General features: G+C 39.8%; 5 protein-coding genes across 9 annotated transcripts in view; 3 read left to right on the top strand and 2 right to left on the bottom strand.

The window, feature by feature from the left end:
• Window positions 1–626: 626 nt before the first annotated feature.
• On the top strand, window positions 627–5,164 carry anxa3b (annexin A3b). Its single transcript, XM_085926717.1, has 14 exons — window positions 627–1,365; window positions 1,636–1,682; window positions 1,764–1,811; window positions 2,016–2,103; window positions 2,196–2,290; window positions 2,355–2,468; window positions 2,612–2,702; window positions 2,777–2,856; window positions 2,936–2,992; window positions 3,077–3,170; window positions 3,682–3,777; window positions 3,903–3,961; window positions 4,195–4,317; window positions 4,401–5,164. Exons 2-14 carry the CDS (start codon window positions 1,671–1,673, stop codon window positions 4,455–4,457), a joined length of 1,014 nt encoding a protein of 337 aa, XP_085782843.1. The 5' UTR covers window positions 627–1,365; window positions 1,636–1,670; the 3' UTR covers window positions 4,458–5,164.
• On the bottom strand, window positions 4,645–15,084 carry rcl1 (RNA terminal phosphate cyclase-like 1). Of its 2 annotated transcripts, XM_085926716.1 has the most exons (10): window positions 14,948–15,084; window positions 9,628–9,870; window positions 9,183–9,254; window positions 8,713–8,888; window positions 8,432–8,506; window positions 8,238–8,362; window positions 8,004–8,129; window positions 7,437–7,593; window positions 5,326–5,429; window positions 4,645–4,815 (listed from the first exon to the last, which is right to left on the bottom strand). In XM_085926716.1, the coding sequence occupies exons 2-10, from the start codon at window positions 9,755–9,757 to the stop codon at window positions 4,662–4,664; spliced, it is 1,119 nt and encodes a 372-aa protein (XP_085782842.1). In that variant the 5' UTR covers window positions 9,758–9,870; window positions 14,948–15,084; the 3' UTR covers window positions 4,645–4,661. The 2 variants fall into 2 exon arrangements, with proteins under 2 accessions (XP_085782842.1, XP_085782841.1); XM_085926715.1 differs by lacking the exon at window positions 14,948–15,084 and having other exon boundaries at window positions 9,628–10,185.
• On the top strand, window positions 10,282–13,309 carry ak3 (adenylate kinase 3). Its single transcript, XM_085926724.1, has 5 exons — window positions 10,282–10,500; window positions 11,705–11,824; window positions 11,900–12,072; window positions 12,164–12,282; window positions 12,718–13,309. The coding sequence occupies exons 1-5, from the start codon at window positions 10,353–10,355 to the stop codon at window positions 12,827–12,829; spliced, it is 672 nt and encodes a 223-aa protein (XP_085782850.1). The 5' UTR covers window positions 10,282–10,352; the 3' UTR covers window positions 12,830–13,309.
• cdc37l1 (cell division cycle 37-like 1) lies at window positions 13,599–19,004 on the bottom strand. The gene is made up of 7 exons (XM_085926718.1): window positions 18,685–19,004; window positions 17,453–17,755; window positions 17,241–17,328; window positions 16,965–17,080; window positions 16,733–16,855; window positions 16,351–16,527; window positions 13,599–15,211 (listed from the first exon to the last, which is right to left on the bottom strand). The coding sequence occupies exons 1-7, from the start codon at window positions 18,760–18,762 to the stop codon at window positions 15,095–15,097; spliced, it is 1,002 nt and encodes a 333-aa protein (XP_085782844.1). The 5' UTR covers window positions 18,763–19,004; the 3' UTR covers window positions 13,599–15,094.
• The window catches only part of exd3 (exonuclease 3'-5' domain containing 3), a 26,045-nt gene continuing 22,760 nt past the window's right edge, over window positions 18,638–21,922 (top strand). For 3 of the 4 annotated variants that reach the window (XM_085926686.1, XM_085926684.1, XM_085926683.1), the window contains exons 1-3: window positions 19,198–19,506; window positions 20,016–20,075; window positions 21,850–21,914. In XM_085926686.1, coding sequence (XP_085782812.1) covers window positions 20,048–20,075; window positions 21,850–21,914 — 93 coding nt within the window. In that variant the 5' untranslated portion in view covers window positions 19,198–19,506; window positions 20,016–20,047. Of the gene's footprint in view, window positions 18,966–19,197; window positions 19,507–20,015; window positions 20,076–21,849; window positions 21,915–21,922 lie in introns of those variants that run through there. The other variant, XM_085926685.1, reaches the window with a different exon arrangement.

Below are 21,922 nucleotides of genomic sequence, written 5' to 3'. Positions count from 1 at the left end.
GTTTTTACACATTCAAAGTTGTTACTAAATGTCCATAACAATGCCATATTTTTAGTTTGCACTCAAATGACACCGACAAGTCCACAACAGAACTACCAAAATTTGTTTTATTTACTGTCATTATTTTTTACTCGTCACGTACATTACCCAAACTTTACTCAATTGCCCCTGTATGACCGACATGGTACATCCGAATTTGTTTTGGGCCTCCAAATTCACATTTTTGAAACAATTTTAAAAGTATACATTACTTAATAATGGATACCTGAGAGTTGCTACTTAGATGTGACACAAAAATCTTTATAATTATATGGATGCTGACAGTCTTTCACCATAAACCTTGATTTGGAGATCTTAGAAATCATCCTTGTAAAATCCACCTAATCTTGGACTGATGATGTGATAGTAAAGTGACCTCACTGAGGTCATCCATCTAGAGTCTAGGGAATTGTCTAGATTCTAGACAATTATCAATCAATTACTATAATTTACCTGACTAATTAATCTAAAACTCTCTGCATTCATCTAAAAGTACTGTATGTATTCAATTAAACTTCTGCTTTAACTTTGAAAAACAATAATACATTTGTGTGGGTGCCTATTTTCTGACATGTTGCAGACCAAAGCAATCCCAGAATCTTAATTCATGTGTGTTCTGCAAGGTCAAAGAAATGATGTGAGTAATTTGATATACAACCAGATTATTTGACAAAATAATTGTCAGATTATTTTAAATATCGTAAATAATCACCAGTTGCAACCCAAATTCCTATATGCATCCATTTTCCAAACTGTTTGTCCTATATCTAGGATTTTTTTAAAATTATTCTTTCATAAACATGTGGATTATTGCATTTTAAAGAGACTAGCCTTTATATTCACTCAAACATCAAAGGGTCGTAACGGCAGTGTTACACTTTTACCACAAGACGGCGCAATTTCCACACAACACGCCCACTTTTTCATTAAAAGAATTATTGACCTCAAACTCTTTCCACCTCTTTGTAAATTACCCAGAAAATCATTAGATGATTTTATACACTATTCTTGTTCCAAAACTTTAAACACATTTTGAGAAATATTTAATTCGTTTTTTCAAAAGATGGTCCCTCGTTTCTTTTTTTCGTGGATCATTTTATTTTATTTTACTTCGCTTCTTCTTATTTTATTTTTAAATTGCATATTTAGCTCCATTACCTTTACTCGTCGAAAGAAATGTTGACTGCCGCAAAAAAAAGAAAAAAGAAAAAGATGACTCAACTCTCGCTCTGATGGGCGTTGCCTTTTCCCACATTCGTGAAAAAAGTCCGTGAGTGTGACATTCTGGAGTTTCACCACCGATATCAAGATTATCATCAGATTTAGGTAGGTAAAAGTTAGTAGCTCAGCAAAAAATCCTTTGATCCCCGTTTAGTTTTTATTTTAAAAAGTGACAGCATTTCACCACGTTTAGAACTTGTACAGGTAAAGTACGTCACCTTTTGGTATAGGAGGGCAAACACTTTAGAACTATTAGTGATTTTCGTGCAGTTGATGGAATATTCCATCGGGTTTGGCATGTTTGCGGAAGTGGATTTGGTAGTAACGGTGATAAAGTTGAAGTGAAAGCCGATATCTTGCATTCTGCTCTTTCAGCGTAGTGCAAGACTTCAGAATCCACCAGCACAAACATGTCAGTTTGGGTGAGTACTTCAAGAAAATTCTGCATGCAATGTTTACTTGACCAAGCGCAGTCAAAGGAATCTTTATTTTAATTACTATAGGATGATTTGGATTTGCTGTTGGACTCTCCCTCCTCACTGAGCGTGACAGTAAGTTTACGAACAATTAATCAGTTCAAACAAATGAAAAATATAATCCATACAAAGTGTGTACAATCAGTTACATAAGTATATAAATACATTAAAATGAATGTGTTAATTACAAGTGCTGAGTGTGTGAGAGTAAAATACCATATGTGGCCTACCATTGATTTAATGGTTATGTTGTGTGTTTATTATTATTATTATTATTAGTCCAACGCAAGGGGTACTGTGAAGGACAAGGACAATTTTAAAGTGGAAGAGGATGTGGCTGCCATAAGGAAGGCAATAGAGGGCATTGGTGAGATTATCATAATAGATTTTTTAAAATATATCACAAATCTTTATTGTTTACTGTGTTTAGTGACATATCTGATTTCTCTTTTATTCCAGGCACAACAGAAAAGACCCTAATCGAGGTGCTGACCCAAAGAAGCAACGCCCAGCGTCAACTCATCGCTAACGCCTACGAGAAAGCCACGGGAAGAGTAAGTGTGAAATATTGCGAGAAATATTGCACATGGAGAGATAAAATCAACTTGTCCGCCTCAGGCATTAATTGCCGATCTGGAAGGCGACACCCATGGAGACTTTGAGGATTTATTGGTGGCCTTAGTAAAACCTCCTGCCGTCTACGACTGTCATGAGGTCATCAAAGCTATCAAGGTGAGGTGAAAGCGTTCATTTCACAGCATGTGCACGGTGACCATTTCTTTTAAAATGCAAACTACCTCAAACACTTGAAAGTGGCTCTGGACCTTCACCCAGCCTAGCTTTATGCAAACAGCCTGAATACTATGTCCTTCCAGGGCGCAGGGACCACCGAGTGCACATTGACTGAACTCTTTGCATCGAGATCCAACAGACAAATCAAAGCCATGTCTGAAGAGTACCTGGCAGGTAAGCATCGTACGCCTCAAAGTTTTGCATTCCACCACCTAGCAATTGCATAACAAACAGTATGTGTGTCATAGAAACGGGGAAATTGCTGATTCACGACCTCAAGTCAGAGGTGTCTGGAGATTATGGCAAAGCACTGCTCATCTTGGCGGAAGTATGTTGGAATCATTCTTTAGTTGGGAGTTAGGACTATAAAATAAGATTTAATATTAATGGTGCTGTTTTCCTCACAGGGGAAGCGGGACGAGAGCCTCGGTGTGGATTCAGCCCAAGCCAAAGCAGATGCCAAAGTACTGCACAGTATATTATTATTGTGTTTTGTTTTTGAAGCTAAAAAACTAAGGGCTTGTTCTTATTGTCCTGAATGCCCGCAGGCTTTGTATGAGGCAGGAGAGAAGAAGTGGGGAACCGACGAGGGCAGGTTCATCGACATCTTGTGCCACAAGAGTGTTCCTCAGCTAAGACAAAGTGAGTAATTTATCTTCACTTCCCATCTTTTTTTTAATGCTAAAAGGCCACATTGAATTTTTTAAATGGAAATGAGTCGCACAGATTATTTGCTGAATGTAAAAAAAAAAAGAATTAATATTTTATTTAGCTAAACTGTCTCAAATTCATCACTAGGTTGCAACAGAGACTAGAAGAGTTACAGAAAGGAATAAAAATAGACTTCCTTGGAAAACATTTATGGATCTCTGCACTGAAAAGTTGTAGTGCGTTTCAAGTTCAAGTTGAGTTCAAGTACCCAAGAGCCGGATATCCTTTACTTTAGTGAGAGTCACGTTCCATCAGAGGAAAAAAAAAAAATCTTGATACCAAGCAAGTCTCAAAACAAGCAATGTACTTACCGCCATCTAGTGGTTAGAGCATTTAATGGTTCTGCCTGTCACTGACAGATATTTGACCCATATTATATACAATTAATTGCTGTTACAAAATAACATCGGGAACATAACATCCATATTGTGTGTGTGTGCAGCTCTGGTGGAATACAAGAATATAAGTAAGAAGACTCTGCAAGAGAGCATCGAGGGTGAAATGTCCGGAAACTTGGAGGAGCTTCTCGTGGCTGTTGGTGAGAATGACTGACTGACACATTTGTTGAGTCTGTTTGTTTTTGTCCTTTCAGATCATAAAATCATAGATATATATGTCGTGTCCTCTTCTGAAGTTGTATATTTGATTTTGTTCCCCCTCTAGTCAAATGTGTGAAAAGCGTCCCAGTGTACCTTGCAGAGCGGCTTTTCAAGAGCATGAGGGTAAGCGTCATCCCTTTCACGATACACATTGTTTCGTTTCAATACAGCAGATGATCACATTGTCATCAGAAGCGCCGAGAAGAATGTTAAGCCTGTCGCTTGGGGGTGCTGGGGAAATGTGCAACGTTGGTTGAAATGTTAACAGTGTGTGATTTATAAAAAAAAAAAAGCATCAGCTTGGAAATGTGTTCCATCCCTTTATAACCTTTTTATTTTCTAAAATGTGTCTTTAGGGTTTGGGGACAACAGAGTCCACACTGACCCGGATACTGGTCAGCCGCTCCGAAATTGACTTGCTGGACATTAAAGCAGAGTATAAGAAGCTGTTTGGATATTCGCTCTACTCTAAGCTGGAGGTCGATACAAAAACATTTGATAAACATTTAAAAAAAAAAAAAAAAACTAATAAACAACCTACCCTTCTTTTTCCTTCCATCAGTCTGAAGTGTCAGGCGGCTACGGTGACGCCCTGAAACATCTGTGCGGCCAAGACTAACTCCCTCGAAATTCCTCCAATGACAAATGGACGAGGAGGGACATTTCCCCAACAGTGGAACAGAGAGGACAACTTGAATGGAACATAGCATTTTAGCTATTTCGGTACTAAGCCTCACAAATCTAAAAGCATTTCACATTCCACTGACTGATAACTGTGACATTTAAAATAAAGCAATTCCAAGATATTTATGTACAAAAAGTTTTATTTCAGGGTTTTACTCAAATTGCTATAACCGACTCCGACGCACGTCATCAGGACTTTATCTCCTCCTTTGCGTTCGTCTTCTAAAGGCTTGCGAAGTTCAATTTTGAACATGATCTGGAAAAAATCTCGAATGTGTCTTAGAAACTCCATCCTGTTGAGTGAACAAAGAGATGCTTTTAGTTAGCTAGGAAATAATTTCATTCATTTTCCGTAGTGCTTGCCCTCATTGGGGTCATTAGTCAACTGGGTCCTATAACGAGTAACCTTTAATTTAGTTAGTGACAGCACCTATATTTTCTTCAATGCACTTTATGAATGTTAGAAATAAAAAACTGAAATCAATGAAGCTTGAGGTCAGGCATCTGGACGAAGAGGCGTGTATAGCGATGGCACTGCCAATCTTCAGTTATCATAGTACTGTACTTGAGAGCAACACAGCACCGGTACCATGATAACTGAAAATGGACAGTTCATAGTTGAGTCTTCCAGCATCCCGGCCATTTTTCCACCACAGAAAAAAAACCAAAAAAACACTTTGGCGAACTTTGGGCTTTTCCTGGTTGTCTTATGGTTGAATAATAACTAAGCAGGAAGTCTGTTTATACTGTAACTAAACCAAAATGTCACATTCTAACCTTCGCCGTGTGTTCCAATGACTTACGTGTACGGCGAAAGGGGTCCGAGCAAAAGCTTTGACACGTCCTGTTGGCCAAGGGTCATCAGTAGCAACGCCAGGCTCTGATTGGATGAATCCACACAGCCGCCCTTCAAACACAAAGAGGGACCACCGCGTGTTTGTCAACTTTGAAATGTACGTCATAGAATCGGGGATGTTTGGACCCGCGATGGCGGGGCAACTCGCTTTTATGTTTAAAGTCAAAATTATTCTTAACCATCACAGAATGTGGTCACAATCTTTCAAAGTTACAAATTGTCATTCTTTAAGATTAAGATTAGTATTTTCTCCAATTTGACTATCTTTGTAAATCTTCTTCGACTGACCCTAATACTCCTAATTTCCACAACTGCGTAGCTGATAATTGTGTCACGTTCAGATGCTACTGACACCAGACACAGATGTGGTCGGTCACATTTTTTTTTCTTATCAATCATCTTGTTTTCACTGTCTTTCTTTCAGTACTACAAAGAATGTCTGTTTCACTGAATGAAAAACAAAAGTCTCCCAAGACACCACAAGTCTATTTGGAAAAGTCCCTTAAATGCCATTTCCGTTTTCCGCCAAAGCCATTATTAGTACATTTCTATAAAAACTATTTGTTCTTCTATAAGGTCAATGCAGAAATTGGTAAATCAAAGAGAGAAAACTAGATCTGCAATTTTTAATACACTACAGTAAATTACTGATGAATAGTCCGAAAACAAGCAAGCATCGCAAATCAATAACATCTTTCGAGGACCACTTACATCAGCTCCCGTCCATTGTTGATGTTGAGTCCAAAAACAAAATGTCCATGAAGTGAGCTTGCTTTACTACAAGCAGACTGTACTGATTAACCACAGAGCAAACATGCAGAGCACCCGTTTGTTTTTTTGTTTTTAAAAGAAAAGAGAGAAAAAAAAAATCACAACTCCAGATGGACAATCAATATCCTTGTTCCCGCTCACTTCTCGACTGTGACCAACTCCACGACTGCAGTTGGGTTATTTAAAATGGCAGTTATTCAAATAAAGACTTCTGTTAAGGACCTGATCTACCAGATGCTTCTGCCTTTATAAAAAAAATATTTAAAAAAAAGCCACCCATGCTCAGAGCCTCTGGAGCAGGCACATCAGCTCCGGCCGGGGCCGTGTGCTGCTGCGACTGAAGAGGAAGCATCCAACAATATTGCTCTTTCAGCGTTAATCAGCAATACCCTGACCAGCTAACTGGATTCACATGGCTCCAATCAGAATCCAAGGCAGACTCACTCTCAGCACACACTTGCTGAAACAAAATCGACATTTCACACGACTATTGTTTGACATTATTGGTTTCTGTTTTTACATAGCGATGCTCACCTTAGCAACTGCAACCGAGCAAAAAAAAAAAAAAAATTGGATCCTGAATACCGCTTCTGAGGTTTTGTGCGACGGCCCCATCTGATATGGAGCGATACGGATAATTATGTCAATTATTTATTTGATCAATTATTAATTAGCAGTATTTACCAATTACGGTATCGTGTCAATTTTTATTTTTTTTTAAAGTACCGACATTAAATTTGCCCTTTTGACACCTCCCACTTGCTAGTCGTGTATATAAACAAATTCATAGCTGCATTCCAGAATGGCATTGACGGTCATTACTGGGGAATGTCAGCAAACAAGGGCAGTGAGTGTAACCGTTGCAACACATCTGAGTCATGCCCTGACCGCAGCCAAAGAAGACCATATTGTCCGACGACGGGGCTGAAAACAACATTCCCGAGTGCCGTTGCTGATATCTACTTGCAGTTATAAAATACAGTGACAGCGCTTTATTGCCGTCATAATTGTTGCATGACCACGTCACCATTCCGTACAGAAATAGTTCCAACCAAAAGCCAACAGATCTTATGACTGTACTACCATCCGGTGTGTAGTTAAGCCACCAAAAAGAAAGAGCTTGTCAGTTTGCATAACACTTGCATAGAACTTTACATTTGATTAACAAACCAAATCATGTTTAGCGGCATATGGTCTAAGAATCCAAAATTGGTTTTACTTTTCGATGATATGAGAAATTGGAAAACAATCCAATAATTTTTTTGAATTGCGTTTTACAACACTTACCCGATATACTTCCTCCAGCAGCAGCTTGGCGCAGTTGCGGCCGAGGTCCTCGGGCAAAACGGGTTCTCCTTGACCCTGTGGCGTGGAACACATCTCAGCACTGAGAAAACAGCCTTCGAGAGTCTCTGCCACTAGAGTCAGCCCGAAACCTGGTGACCTGCAACAAACCGATAAGACAGTTTGAGGACAACAATAACAACCACAGTGTACCGCAGCTGCAAAACCTGCCAAAATAGGAAATCTAATGCTTGGAGTCTATCTTGTTGTTTTTTTGTCATGTTATAACTGGTAAGTTAAATTTGGAAATTAAGTATAGTTAAGTACGGCGCAGTGTAATTTTGGGGTGTTAAAATGTGACTGGTCCACAAAGCCTATCAATAAATTGGGTTGTATCACCACCTATTGATGAAGTAGGTGAATTACAGTTTTGTCATGAACCCAGTTAGGCAAACGTGAACTTTTTTTTTCTTGCTCTCCTGCACAAACTGCTGCATTGAGCATCGTTCATAAAAGTATGTTGCGACTGTTCCAGCTCAGAGCAAAGCAGCTATGTGGAAGGAAACTCACTTGCCAGAGCTGACTCCCTTCATATGGTCCGTATAGATGTAGATATCTGGAATGAACTGGTTTAGGACGCCCCGCGCCGACTCCACAATCCTGTTGCCCATTTGAGGGGAAACCCTCACTGAATATCTGCGTTAGGACTGTCAAGGCTCATAGAAACAAATGATGAAGTTAGAAAAACTTTCCATAGCACTCATAATGCACAAATAAGTCCGAGTAAGATCATTTGAAGGATACGCTACTCCTCGGATCCTCTTAATCTTTCCGGAGTCAGTAAGCTGCAGCGGCCTGACGGTCTTTCGGACGGGACACGTGAAGACAACCTCACCTCCTCCACCAGGTGCCATTCCCCTCTTCACCACCTGAGGGCGCAAGAACAAATATTCAGCCTCGGTTTTTAAGTGTCTGAACTTGAACGTTTTACTCATCACCTTTAGGTCAAACCCTTCGCCTTCAATGCCAAACTTCTTCATCAGAGGAAGAGCACTAGTCTTCAACCGATCAACCTAAAGAAGATGCATTTGTTAAAACAGCAGCAACAGGCATGGTTGCCATGACAACGTCCGTCTCCCACAAAACTTCCATCACCGCAATAGGCAACTGATACTTTTTGCAGACGAGTAAATAAATCCATCCATGAGGAACTACAGTAGGCATACACATTTATCAAAACTGATGACAGAGGCTGAAGGTGTGACGATAGTTATCTCACTGTTGGGTCCGTGGGGCTATTGGTGACGCCAAGCAAGGTGGCCTTCAGTGGGGTCTTCATGAAGGGAGCCAGCATGAGCAGAGCCTCCAGGTAGTACCCAATGGAGCGTTGCAGATTACAGTCATGTTCTACAGATCCCCCGTAAAGTAAGCCAGGCTGGTAGAATAACACGGTGCCTTGAAGAGGACATGGTTAACATCAATGAGTGAGGAATATGGAACTTGAAAGAAAAATAAATAACAACAAAATCAAGGGTTTGAAAATGTTGCTAAAAAAATAGATTAAAGATGGCTCCATGTTGTTTTTGTTTGCAGCCATTTTCTTAATGTAAGCAGAGAAAATCATGCTAATATGGAAGCTTCTTTGAATAAAATCCCCTCACAAATACATTTGAATTATTCAATAAAAACGACTGCATAAGTTATAAATAGCACATTCATGTTTACAATAAAAAAAAAAAAAATATTCACCTGTTTGATTTATTTCTATTATGGAGCCATTGGTCACTTTGTCCAGAAGTCTGATGAAGCTGGCTTCAAAATCTGGAGAACATTCAAAAGCATAAAAATATAGAAGTTCTTTTAAATGTTATTAAACACAGTCCGGATACTTGTTTAAAAGGCGTGACTGTGAAGTTTTCGCATACCTATCAAGACATGATCATGGAACAATTCTAACGCAACTAAAGGGCGATTGAAATTGAGTTGACCTTTATTTAGCTTCTTGAAATTATCAAATTAAAAAAGTATTAAATAATAACAAATCTCGATTAAAATTAATCTGGAAGTCCCAGCGCTTTAGGATCTCCCCCTCGATCACCGTCACCAAACTCACTCCCAACTGCGTAGCAGCTAGCATGTTAGCATGGATGCTAACTGCGACGCCACATGGATTTTGGCTGCCCAACTCACTCACCTCGAAGCCCCGGGTTGTCGTCTTTGGACCTTATATTCCGTATTTTAACCCTCTTCCCACTCAGTGTGGCCAAAACGAGGCGCTGCCTGAAGAAGTTACAGCCGTCGTAGGAGAGCCCATGGCTTGCCATGATGACGGTGGTGGTGTTGTTGTTGTTGTGGCTGGCTGGCTCGCTGCTCTTGCTTGGCTCGAGTCAGTGGAAATCCACGTGTGTTTTTCCAGGAAGACGCAGTAGGCAAGGTTCTACGGAAAAGCAGGAGAGACAAAAATATAGTTGGATTTTTGCGATACCACTTCCGCCCTGTAGAGAGCGTTATATAACAAAAGAAATTCCAAAAGCTGCTTGCCGATGATCTAAGATTTTATTATCCCCTAATATTATATGAATTAAATAAAATGAATGTATTTTTTATAATAGTTGGAAACTAGCTGTATCATCTTAGTGTATTTCGAATGACCTAATTATTTTAAATGATGCGTCATATTCAAATATAATGCAAAACCATCTCTATCTATGAACAAATGACCTAATCGCCCAATTAATAATTTCCATAACAAAACGATCATTCTTATTTTTATTGTGAAGCACAGCCTCCGAGCCACTCCCACTCCAGTTGACGTCACGCACTTGCGTTGCCATCAGGGCCACTCATCGCTTCACCGAGCATCAAGAAGGAGTTTAATCCGACTTCTGCAACTGAAAACCCGAAGGCGGCATTGTCGATATGGTTCTCCAAAAGATTTTCCGTGCAGTTATTATGGGACCCCCGGGATCCGGAAAAGGGACGGTATCAGGTCGGATAAGCAAAAGTTTTGGTCTCCAACACATCTCCAGTGGAGATATTCTGAGAGCCAACATCAACGCTAAAACTGGTAAGCTTATTATTGCACGAATGGAATTGGAAACGTTAACGTTCATTTGTGCACTCCCCCCAAAAATGGGCTGTATTTGGTGGACTGCGTTGATAAGACCACCACACCTTGCTTATCTGGAACAAACACAAGGAGTTATAATCAAACTGGTTTGCAGCCTCTTTTTGCTCCTGGGAGTAGTTTTATGTTTGCACTGAAAACACTTGGCCTACCAGATATGGCTTGAACGAACTTTGGAAGAAGACCTTCTCGGGTATCACCTTGACGGAATGATTAAAAGAGCTGTAAAGATAAGCAAAACAGTGCACGTATTGATTTTGCATTGAGCGTGAAATGGATGTGTGTGATGGTGTCACGTCGAGTCTGCTGCTCTCTGCACAATTGTAAACCATTAATAACCCTTTTCACGTGGAGCACTCAGTAGTCAAAACACATTATAATCCTTGTCCTTGCTCAAGTTTGCCTTGGATTTGAAATGTTGATGCCTTCTCATATTCTTTTTGTCCTAAAGTTTTCCAATAAAAAAAAAAAATAAAGTAGCTTTGAGTATTGCATTCTAGGTTGAAAATGAAATGAATCACATTTAGTAAATAATTCCCATGGCGGTGGAGGAGTATGATGTATGTTTGACACCTTTCAACCTTGCAACAGTTTTGAACGGGTTATAAATGATTGACTGCCCATGTTTGTGTTAACACAGCTGCCACACCGTTCTAAGGTTATCGGCTCAAATCTCGTCTTTTGTCTGCGTAATCCGCCTTCTCCAAAAACACATTAAGTTAATTGAACGTTAATTTCCCATAGATGTGAGCATGAATGGTTGTTTGTCTGTCTATATGTGCACTGCTATTGATTGACAACCAGTCCAGCATGTACCCTCCCTCTCCCTCAAGGTCATTTGGGATAGACCCGTGACCTTAAAGAGGACAAGAGCTGTTGGAAATAGATGGATGGATGATATTCAATAGGGGCAGATCTTTGGGCTAGTTTTGAGCACTTCTTCCCAACTCTGATGTTTAGGGGTTTCAATCTGCCTTCTTGTATAACATTTGAATGTTGTCTCTTATGTGGAATGAGGAAACCACAGTTGAAATTTGAATCCTGAACTTTACAACTATGAGGCAGGTGCACAATTTGCATAATGCACATTTCATGGAATGGGAAAGACAGCTATTTCTAATCTTCTTGTTTTCTTTTTTGTCAGAGTTGGGACTGCTACTCAAATCGAGTATTGATCGAGGTCAGCTGGTGCCAGATGACGTTATGTCTCGCCTCATCCTCACAGACCTTCGTGCTATGGAGCAAAGCAGCTGGCTGCTAGACGGTAAGAAATCTTTACACGGTATGCAACAATATTAATAAAAATAATTCTGACACTTTTTATTTATCTCAACTCCAGGTTTCCCTCGAACTGTCACCCAAGCAGATTCGCTGGATCAGGTCTACAGTGTAGACACAGTCATCAACCTCAATGTACCTTTTGACACCATTAAAGAGAGACTGTCCTCCCGCTGGACTCACCTACCCAGCGGCAGAGTTTACAACATTGACTTCAACCCGCCAAAAGTGCCGGTAAAGTTCATTATTACTTTTACAAATGTTTTAGACCCGGGAAACTGTTAGCAGTGATTAAATTAATGAATAATAAAAAAATGTTATGCAGGGTCGTGATGATGTCACAGGGGAGCTTCTGGTCCAGAGGGACGATGACACACCAGATACAGTCACGAGGAGATTGAAAGCCTACAAAACCCAGACGGAGCCCGTCTTGGAATACTACAGGTATTCGGGAATATTAAATTTCTATATCCAAAAGATGGATTATAATAAAGGTCCAAATCTAGTTTTGTGGAAAGGTTTTTATTACATCAACCTCCTTAGAAGTCGTGATGATTTTTATATTTTTATTTCTGAGGTGTTGTGTCAGTCCAGCTATTACATCACTAATCAGTTTGCATCTCAGTAGAGAAATAAATGAGTTAAACTTGGCAGATGGTTGCCATATTACCAATACTTTTGTTGAAAGTAATTCAGCACAATCATTCAATCTCTGATTTGTTCTGATTTTTAAATAGACTTTCCTCAAGGATATTAATTCAAGTTAACGTATGAGGATGATTTCAATTTATTTTCAAAATCAATTACAAGCAATATTATCATCTATCAAACCACGTTAAAAAAATCTGTTCAACATTTTTCTTCTATTTTGTGTTACAGGAGTAAAGGTGTGCTTGAGACTTTCACCGGTACAGAAACTAACAAGATCTGGCCTCACATTGAGACCTTCCTTCACAAAAAACTCCCTGTGCTCAATCAGAAAGTTGCATAGCAGAAGACTATGAATTTACCAGCAAAATTGTATTTATCAATACAGAAGTCATTCAGGACCGTGTCAATCACGGGACCTTTTTAGAGTGGTTGAATTTTGCTCTCGTCATTCCACATTGTGCCTTACGCCAATTGAGACACAATAGAAATGTTTTCTAAAATTAATCTTATTCAGTTAACACTCCTATGGTTCCATAGAGCCCAAATAAAGATTCAGTTTCTCATATAGTATTCTGACTTAAAAGGGAATGTGCAATGGTCTACTGTAGTGATCCAGTAAATGAACTTTTTCACTCCAGTGCCTTTGAATGTAGTAACTGAATGTTAATACCCTCATGAACCCAAATATTTTACATTAGCATAAGACCATTTTCTCAAATAATTGTTTTAACAAGCACACTATTGTCTTATGCTGTGACCAGTACGTTGTGTTGTTAAAAGTTACCTTGCAATGGAAATGTGAATAAACAAAAATATGAAAAAAAAAAAATGTAGCCTTGAAATCTTTTTGAAAGGAGTGAATGACAATGCGTTTTTCATATAATTTAATGCACCATCTGGTCTATTTAATTCCACTCTGCAGCAGAAAAACACTTGGTGGATATATATTGATATATATATATTCTTGAAATTATTACATTGAGCAGATAGGTAGCTGGAAGCCTGAGAAAACTGGCACAGTGACCACAATTAGTCATTCAAACGTGAAAACAGCAAACAAAACAAATACTCTTCACACTGTTCAAATTAAAAGCGTACCACAAGCCTGCTTGTATCAAGTATTTGACTTTACTAGGGCTTCAAAAAAAGTCAGTTGTAATTTAAAGGAATAAAGTCTAATATAAAGTGCAGTACACAGTCGATCTCCTTTTTGCAATTGAGCATAACACTTAAAAAAAAATAAATCCTGAGCCCTTTACATCTCTGCACCTTTTCCCGTAATGATGTCACATGGAGATATTGAAATTAAAAACGTTGAAATTTTAGGAGAAAATTAAAGTAACGTGCATTAAAATCATGGCGACAAACTTGGCTTGGCAATTCTACACTAAATTCTGTATCAGTTCCCAACCAATGTGCTGTGGAAAATGAGCCAGTCTCACTTAAATTGATTTATTTACCATAAATGATGTATATTTGCTCATCTATTTATGACAGCGACATTTATTAACCGGCAGGACAATTAATGCTCTTTCATTAGGCGGCAGCAGTTCTAATTAAAGCTTCTGTTCCCATTCATTTAACAGAAAAACAGCAACAGAAATACATTTCACACTGACTAAGTCAATTTGTGGGTAAATTGAGAAAAGATCATCATCAGTGTATATACAATACTAGTTGTAACATTTTGATCTGGTTGCTGTGCTGTGAGATTTCTGTATTGTTAAATATGAGCATTAGCCTAAAATAGTTTGAGAAGCACTTGTCTAGCCTACAACGTGGGACTTCAACACGGACGCCGCTTCTGTTGAGTTAGCATCAGGCTATCTACAAATTCTCCTGCACACCAAAATGAGGGCTAATCGAAATGCACTTTTGCACAATTTCTTAAAATTTGTGAGTGAGATGCATCAAGAGCCACACACACACACAAACTGTAGTGTATGAAGTGCCCAAACCTCGGTTGTCATGGTAACCACGTCACCTTTGGCCCAGCAGTTTTGGTATGCGGCAACCCAAGAATTACTCTCTGCAAAGTGTATTTTAATTCTTGATCTTTGGGGTATTTTATTGTTTTGGGGTATTTTATTGTTATGGAAACACCTGGCACATTATATTTAGACAAAGTGCATAATATCTCCTGTGTCGCTATTTGGAAGAGAAAACCCCTGGAAACCGCCAAATAAACATTATTTCTTCAAATCACATTTGATGATGTGATAAATATGAGGAAATGCAGAATATAAAGCACGGTTTTGAAGCTCCTTAACCCGGATTGATCTGATCCATCCATTTCAAAATGCTTTTGAATATTAATTATCGATGCTGATTGAATTTGATGGATTTGTCTGACCTTAGCAGTTTAGCGTGTTGTCTCCAGTGGGCTTTTTACTTTTCAAGAGGACTAAAAAGATTTTAAAAAGCAAACACCGGCTCACCATTGCAGCAGAGCACTCACCTCTCGTTTCTCTGACGACAAATGGTGGCATTCGAGACCTGACTAATCATGCTGGTCTTTTTTTTCCCCCCTGTTGTGCTTGGGTGTTGTTAAGAAGGGCTCCTAAATGGGGAAAAGGTGAAGATGGAAGAAAGGCAGCCAAGTTTCCTAAGAAGTCTCCATCATGCGTGTATCGTCACTTTCCGTAGCATCGTCCTTTGTCCACCTCTCTGTGTTTATCATCAGTCCAGTTTCTAAACATCGCTTGGTGTTGTGCTCCGCCACCTAGTGGAAGGTAAAACATGAAACATCATAATATTCCAAATATGTCATACAGATGAATATCAAATAGAAGGGGGGAAAAGAAAAAAGACTGTGGTTGGATAAAGCAGCGGTTGCCTCGTTAGAGGATTATTATCAATGTTTATGTAACTGCACTTTAAAGTTCATGTGCTGACCAGAGGGATTTAAACAGGCAGTCGGTCCTTCTGATGCTGAGTGAGATATGAAAGCAGAGAATGACACTAGGACAAGGAGGCAGGGCCAGGAGATTCCAGCTTTGGTTCCAACAGGCTGGGTTGCATTCCTCGCCAGTAAGTTTTCTTTCGAGCCTCTCCGGCAGCAAGGGGCCAACAAAAGGGGAGGAGGAAGCTTTTGCAACAGGCTTTTGCAACAAAGCATCCGGGTTTGGAGTTTAGCCAAAAAGGTCACATTATATATAACAAGAAAAAAAATAATAACATTTATACAATTTCATCGAATCACATTGTCATTACTCCTACAATTTAGTCAGATCAAAAATTTAACCACTGCCATAGACAAAAGTATATCTTTACTCGATAAAGGATTTGTCATTCTTTCAACTACCAAATTTGGATGCCTCCAAAATGTAGTAGAATGTTAATGCTATGACAAACGATATAACGAAATTTAAACTTTACAGAAACCATTGCCAACTAAATGACAACTACTATTCCAAAAAAAAATGATACAATGGCGCCACCCTACGTGTAATGTGAGTACAGCAGTTCTTAATCTTACACATTTGAAATTTGGCTTTGCTGACCGACACGTACTAAATAAAAGATTTTAAAATGATTCTACCTTTTAATTACTGATAATCATCATATGTATGAACAGTTGCATCCTTACATTGTGTCTGACGTGCCCATCCATCATCAAGTCAAATTAAACAATAATAGTCACTTGGAGGTTGCAAAGGTTGCTAAATATAGCGACGACGTTGCCAAATTGGCAACACAAGGTATCTCGCCCGAGCTCTGCCCAAGTTGTCATGGGAACAAAAGCAGCACTCAGCATTTGCCTGGAGTAGAATTTCAAACCCTCACAGCAAAATATTTGAGTGGTGTTTCTCTAAGCAAGACATCAAGTGAAAATCATAGGACACGAATCAAAATACTCACTTGTGCTAAAGAGCTCAGAGATTCTTTGGGGTCAAGTCTGCAGTTTGTGCCGTTGCTCGGCTGCTGGGTTGAGTTGTTGGACGTGGTGCTTTTACACCTGACCCCATGTTCTCTCACTAGGGATTTGAAGGCCTCGAGCTCGGTGTGGAAGACTTCCATGTAGACGTCTTGTCCTTCCTGCACGGCCGCAACAGATGGAAATGCTAAGTTTAAGGCCCTACTAGAAAACAATAAAAAGGGGCTACAAAATAACTGTGAGTTTCAACAAACAAGACATGGAGACAATTTAAAATGTATTTGTTTACTGCCTCCTCTATAAACTTTCAGATGGTTCCAAATCTCATCCAGTGGCAAATAACACGATGACACGTGGGTGCCTTACTTTGGCTTTTTGGAAGAAATGCCTGAAGCAGCCTCTGGGGTCCTGTTGTGAGTTTGAGGCCATCTCCAGGATGAACTTCATGGCGACTGCTTGGTGAGCCACCTGCTCCATTAGTGCTTCTTTCTGCAGAAAAAAAAACTATGTCGCCTCTTCTGCTCTCTTGCAGTGTTCTTAACATGTCTATCAAAATTAGGAGGTAAAACAGAGATGCAGTGCATCATTTAAACATTACCCCCTCCTGCTGGAGCGCAATACACCACAAATATAAATAGTTGGCCGTCTCCTCGCAGATGAGCTGAGGCTTCTCTGCCAGGAATCGCTGACTGTCGTCCCATCGTCGTAACATACCTGGAAAAAGAAGCGCTCGATAAATGTGAGGAAACTGCAATTGATGCTTAAAACCACTAACCATTCAATATGCTGACATGGCAAATATAATGCAACAACAGCATTAAAATGAGGACAAAAAGGTTTCTCATTTTCATTCCTGATGAAGAATGTCACTTACCAAAGTGCCTGAGGTCTTGCTCAGACATGTGGACTGGCGCCTTGCACTGTTCTTCTTCCAATCGTTCATTTTGGACATTGATGATACTCTGGTGGAGACACGGGAAGTTGTTGTTGTTGACAGGCAAAAAAAAAAAAAGACACGAATGCAACTTCTGGCACTGTGTACACCCTAAAATGAGCTAATTATGCATTTTTCTTCTACATACTCACTTTATCAAAAACATCCCAACTTCCGTCAGCACCAACCACAGGTCCTCGACTGTGCTCCCGACCTCCCAGCATGAGCTCCTTGCGGAGCCACTCCTCCACAGTGTGTGTGAGCTCAGTGGGGCTCGCCCGAGTCTGAGCATGTTCCTGCTCTAGGGATTCAGAGCCGTGAAACCTTAACGCACAAAGGCGGTCCTGGGCTTCAGCCAGCATCCAGCTGGACACCATGGAGGTTGTCGAGCAACCCTGCTGCTGGTCCTGGCACAGGGATGCCTCGGCACAACTCGAGAGCTGTGTTGATGAGGTCTGATGGAAGCAAACAGAGCATAATTATTGACTTATTGAGTGAACAGTTAACCGATAACATAGCCAGTAGCTACGTGCAAAATTTGACTGAAAGGAAGCAGAGAAAAGAATATAAACAATACCTTTTGCCCCATTTAAATGAAATTATTTAACTATTCAGAAATACCTCCACTATAATTTTACACCTATCGTGAGAAGGGATTGAACTTTAACGGTTAAACCGCGAACAAAACTATGGGGGGAAAACATTTATATATAAGCTATGTACAAAGAACATGTCCATTCAATGCCATATAGCAAGTATGCAGCCGAGTACACAGTTTACAAAGAGACTAGTGTTCTTGGGAAGACGGCATTCTGCGTTCTTTGTAGTGAGAAAGGTCCAGTGTCTGTCTCCTTAGCTCCTCTCTGTTGACCGTCATGTCTTAAATGTAAACATTGGGCAGGTCACAAAAATTGATGTGGAGGACTAGGCTAGCCCGCGGGCTTTCATCCCGAAAATATTATTGGGTTTAAATGACCACTCCCATTCATACTTCATTTGGAACGAGAAGACTAAAAATACTTGATCTTATTTAACAGTCTGACGTTAGTGTCGGGAAATCTGAGGGGGGCCCTGAGAGAATTAGAGGGTACTGCGAGTGAAAGGGGGGCTATATCACACATAAACAACATAAGGGAAATCGTTCTAAGTTATAAAGTATGTTAGATACATACGTAGATATAGTTATCATTACGTTTAGGTCACTATATAGCGAGGGTTAGCAAAAACAACAATGCAAAACGCGAGCATGTGGCTAGCTGACATGCCACCAATCCACTTTTAACTTTGTTGTTAGAGACTGTCACATAGCTTCGCTAACTATTATAGCTCGCTTGTATTAAACCTGGTTGGGGTGGTTGTTGGGCCGCTTACTGGAGCTGCTTACCTGCTGGCGGGGACAACGTGTGTCCCTTTCAGGGGACTCGCTGTCGGACAGCCCGTCGTTGTTGCTTCGCCACTCCATCGCTGCTCAACTAGCAACTAGCTAGACAGTGTGCCGTTGGGATATTTATTATCTATCAACGAGGGAGGAGTTTAATGTAATCTGCAATGTGACGCACTACATCCCCACGACGTGTTTCTCAGTGAAAATAGGATAAAGCAGCTGCTGCAGTAAAGAACAACGTCAGGGACAACAATCTGAACTCAACCGCACTGCTACTAGTGGTACTGTATCTGTCTCTTGACGACGACGTAACAACCACGTGGTACAGTCGAAACTTTTGTTAGATTTAATTTTTTTTACGTCCAATTAAAAATATATACGAAGTAGTGTTTTGTAATTTGTCAGGAAAGATTAAACAATTATTTATAAATTACCTCGGAAATGAGAAATAAACATTTCTCTGGCCAATCAACAATTTTTAAGCTTTCTCGCGTGACCCAATCACCAGCGGTGATGAACGTCCCGTGACAAAGTGGTCCCAAAACCAGGAAGTACAAGTTTTAACCCTAATATTAGCTTACAGGAAAAATACGCCGAATAATGCGTCAACGTATCTTTCATATTTGATGTGATATATCTATTTTTGGGAGACCATTTGTTATATATTTGTTAGATACACTTTACAAGACATTATGATAAAAGCGGCACCATTTTTAAAATGGCGAGTTGCCTTAAACATACATTGAGGAAAAAGTCAAAAATGTCATTGCTAGCCAAAAGGTAAATTTAGCTCAGTCGAGCAGCGAGAAAATTACACATGTGGTAAGTTTCACGTTCATTTCGTTTTTACACATTGCGTTTCAATTAAACAGATACGTATTAGTTGTACTCGACAGATGCACTCAGGAGCAAGAGTGTTAACCCGAATTAGCACTAGATGAGCTAGCTAAACTCTGTCATGACGTAATACCATTGATTTGTTGTCGATTTTTCCATGCTAATAGTTGTGGTAACATTTAATTCATGTGTTACGACTGTCATTGGAGTTTATGTTCAGTGTGATGTTTTTTTCCAATGTTTTCGTGGAAGTGGGTTCCGTAGCTACCTTAAACAGTAGATGGCAATAGAGGATACGTTTTAAATAGTGGTGGGCCAACCCATACATATACGGATGCCTCATGTTGTGAAACATCTCTGAATACTCGCATAACGATTATTGATGATGTGTTAATTGCAGGTTTGTGAGTCTGAGTCTCATCCTCTGTAAATATGAGCACCTGTCATATCAATGTTGTCTCATGAGTGTAAACTGTCTATTACCTTCTTTTCAGATTGACAGAAACCTTCCAGCTGGTGGACAGAAATGAATAATTCATCTCCGGATTCAAAGGGTTTGTATCACTATTCAGTACATATGTTGGTCTCTATGTAAGATGTTTTGAGGTTATAAATGGCGCACAACACTGTTCTTGCTGGTTTACATTTGTTTTATATTTAGGACTGAAAGGGTTGTTTTGAAAATAAGAATGTTGCTTTTTGTGTAAACTGAATTTATCAGGCTCCGTGTTAAAGAACTGTCATTGTGAAGCCTGGAGCACAATGTATGTTAATTATTTATACAAAAATCATGCTCTCGGGGCTCCAAACTAGAGTAATTCATATGCAAACATTGCTTTATAAAGGTTCCGATTCAGCAAGTGCTCTTAATCTTCTCCTCGATGCTTTACAATGGCACCTGTTGAAAGGTTTATCCAGTACAATACAAAAGTGCTTGTTAAAGGAATGTCATGGCATCTTTCCAGTGGGGCTCAACCACTCGCGGAAACTCTCTGCCAAGTCACACTAAAGCTGTTCTGGTGGCTGAAGTGACACCAAACACCCCATTTACACACTTGATCTTTGTGTTGCCTTTATTTTGGCAGCTCCCTGGCAACAGGCAGGCAGAGTAGCTCGTGCACTGAATTTCATAGAGATTTATTCATAGAGTTGGAAGTGTGGCTTTTATTATTTGTGAGTCATTTTGGTCAAAAGTATTCGTATGAGAAAGTTTTGAGTGTTTTCCATTTTTGAGGCAATTTTTTATGACCAAAACACACATTTCTCCCAGTGTTTGTAGTCATAGGTCAAACTTTCCAAGATGTAGTTCCGTTAAATCTCTGTAGGGGGCGCTACAACTTAATTTTTTTGTACTCGTGTATGACAGCTTAAAAATATGAAAAAATAAATCAACAGGCCCCATTTGTGTGCAATGTGAGTTGTCATTTATGATTAGGCCCTCAAAAATGTGCCATATTATGCAGAAAACAATAAGGTTGCTTTTCAGGCCCAATTCAAAAAAGCCTGTTCAACATTTAACTTGCAAATGCTTGAAAAATATTTTTTTAACCATTACTTTATATTATTAAGGCGCCAGAATCGACCAAAGTGCATTGATCTATTGAGTTGTGAATAGGCCCATCTGTTAATTTTACAAAATATAAATGTTTAATGCGCAAGGCAGGCACATACAATGAATGGAGAGGAGGGAGAGGTCTTCTAGGGTCTACGTTCCCAGGCTGTTCATCAGGAAGGCTTTTATTTTTTACACCATGACTAGCGCATAGCCCTTTCCTGGGGAAATCCGAGACAAAATCGAGAGAGGCTGCCGCGGGGAGGGTGCGGAGGACAGGAAAACGAGCCCTGGGAAGGAGGAAGGGAGCTAGAGGGGCAGCAGGTACGGTAGTGAAAAGACAAAAATCATTCGCTATGTAATTGCATAGACAAATCTTCCTTTCTTTGTATTTTTTTCTGTGCCCTGCCAAAAAGTGTCCTTTCAAGCTGCACATGTGTTTGGAATGCAAAGCTGATGTCAGGTTCCTTTCCTGCCCAACTACCTCAGCTGTTATTCTAATGTTATGGTGGCTCTGGTTTGCCTGTTAAAGAAATAATAATAAAGAATAACAGCTTCTTTGCTGTGCCTACTTTGATCCAAAATGACTTTCCAAGCTGGATGTTGGCCACAGTAAAAAAAACTAATTTCTGATGGTATTTTATTCTATATTGCTGCTTGACATCCAAATCATTTATCAAATATCAACTATAGCTCCATTTGTTTTCACTCCTTGACAGGTTGAAGGAGGTCAAGGGTCAAAGTGAAACCCCACCTCACGTGTGTTATCCCCACAGGTTTTGACCCGGCCTTGCTGAGACAGCACCCCTTGGAACCATTGTATAGCGACGATGAGCAGACGGTGAGAGT

The sequence above is a fragment of the Syngnathus leptorhynchus genome, chromosome 12 (genome assembly GCF_054491065.1).
Source record: "Syngnathus leptorhynchus isolate UIUO chromosome 12, UIUO_Slep, whole genome shotgun sequence".
Classification (NCBI taxonomy): Eukaryota; Metazoa; Chordata; class Actinopteri; order Syngnathiformes; family Syngnathidae; genus Syngnathus; species Syngnathus leptorhynchus.
This window is presented reverse-complemented; position numbering and strand designations above follow the sequence as displayed.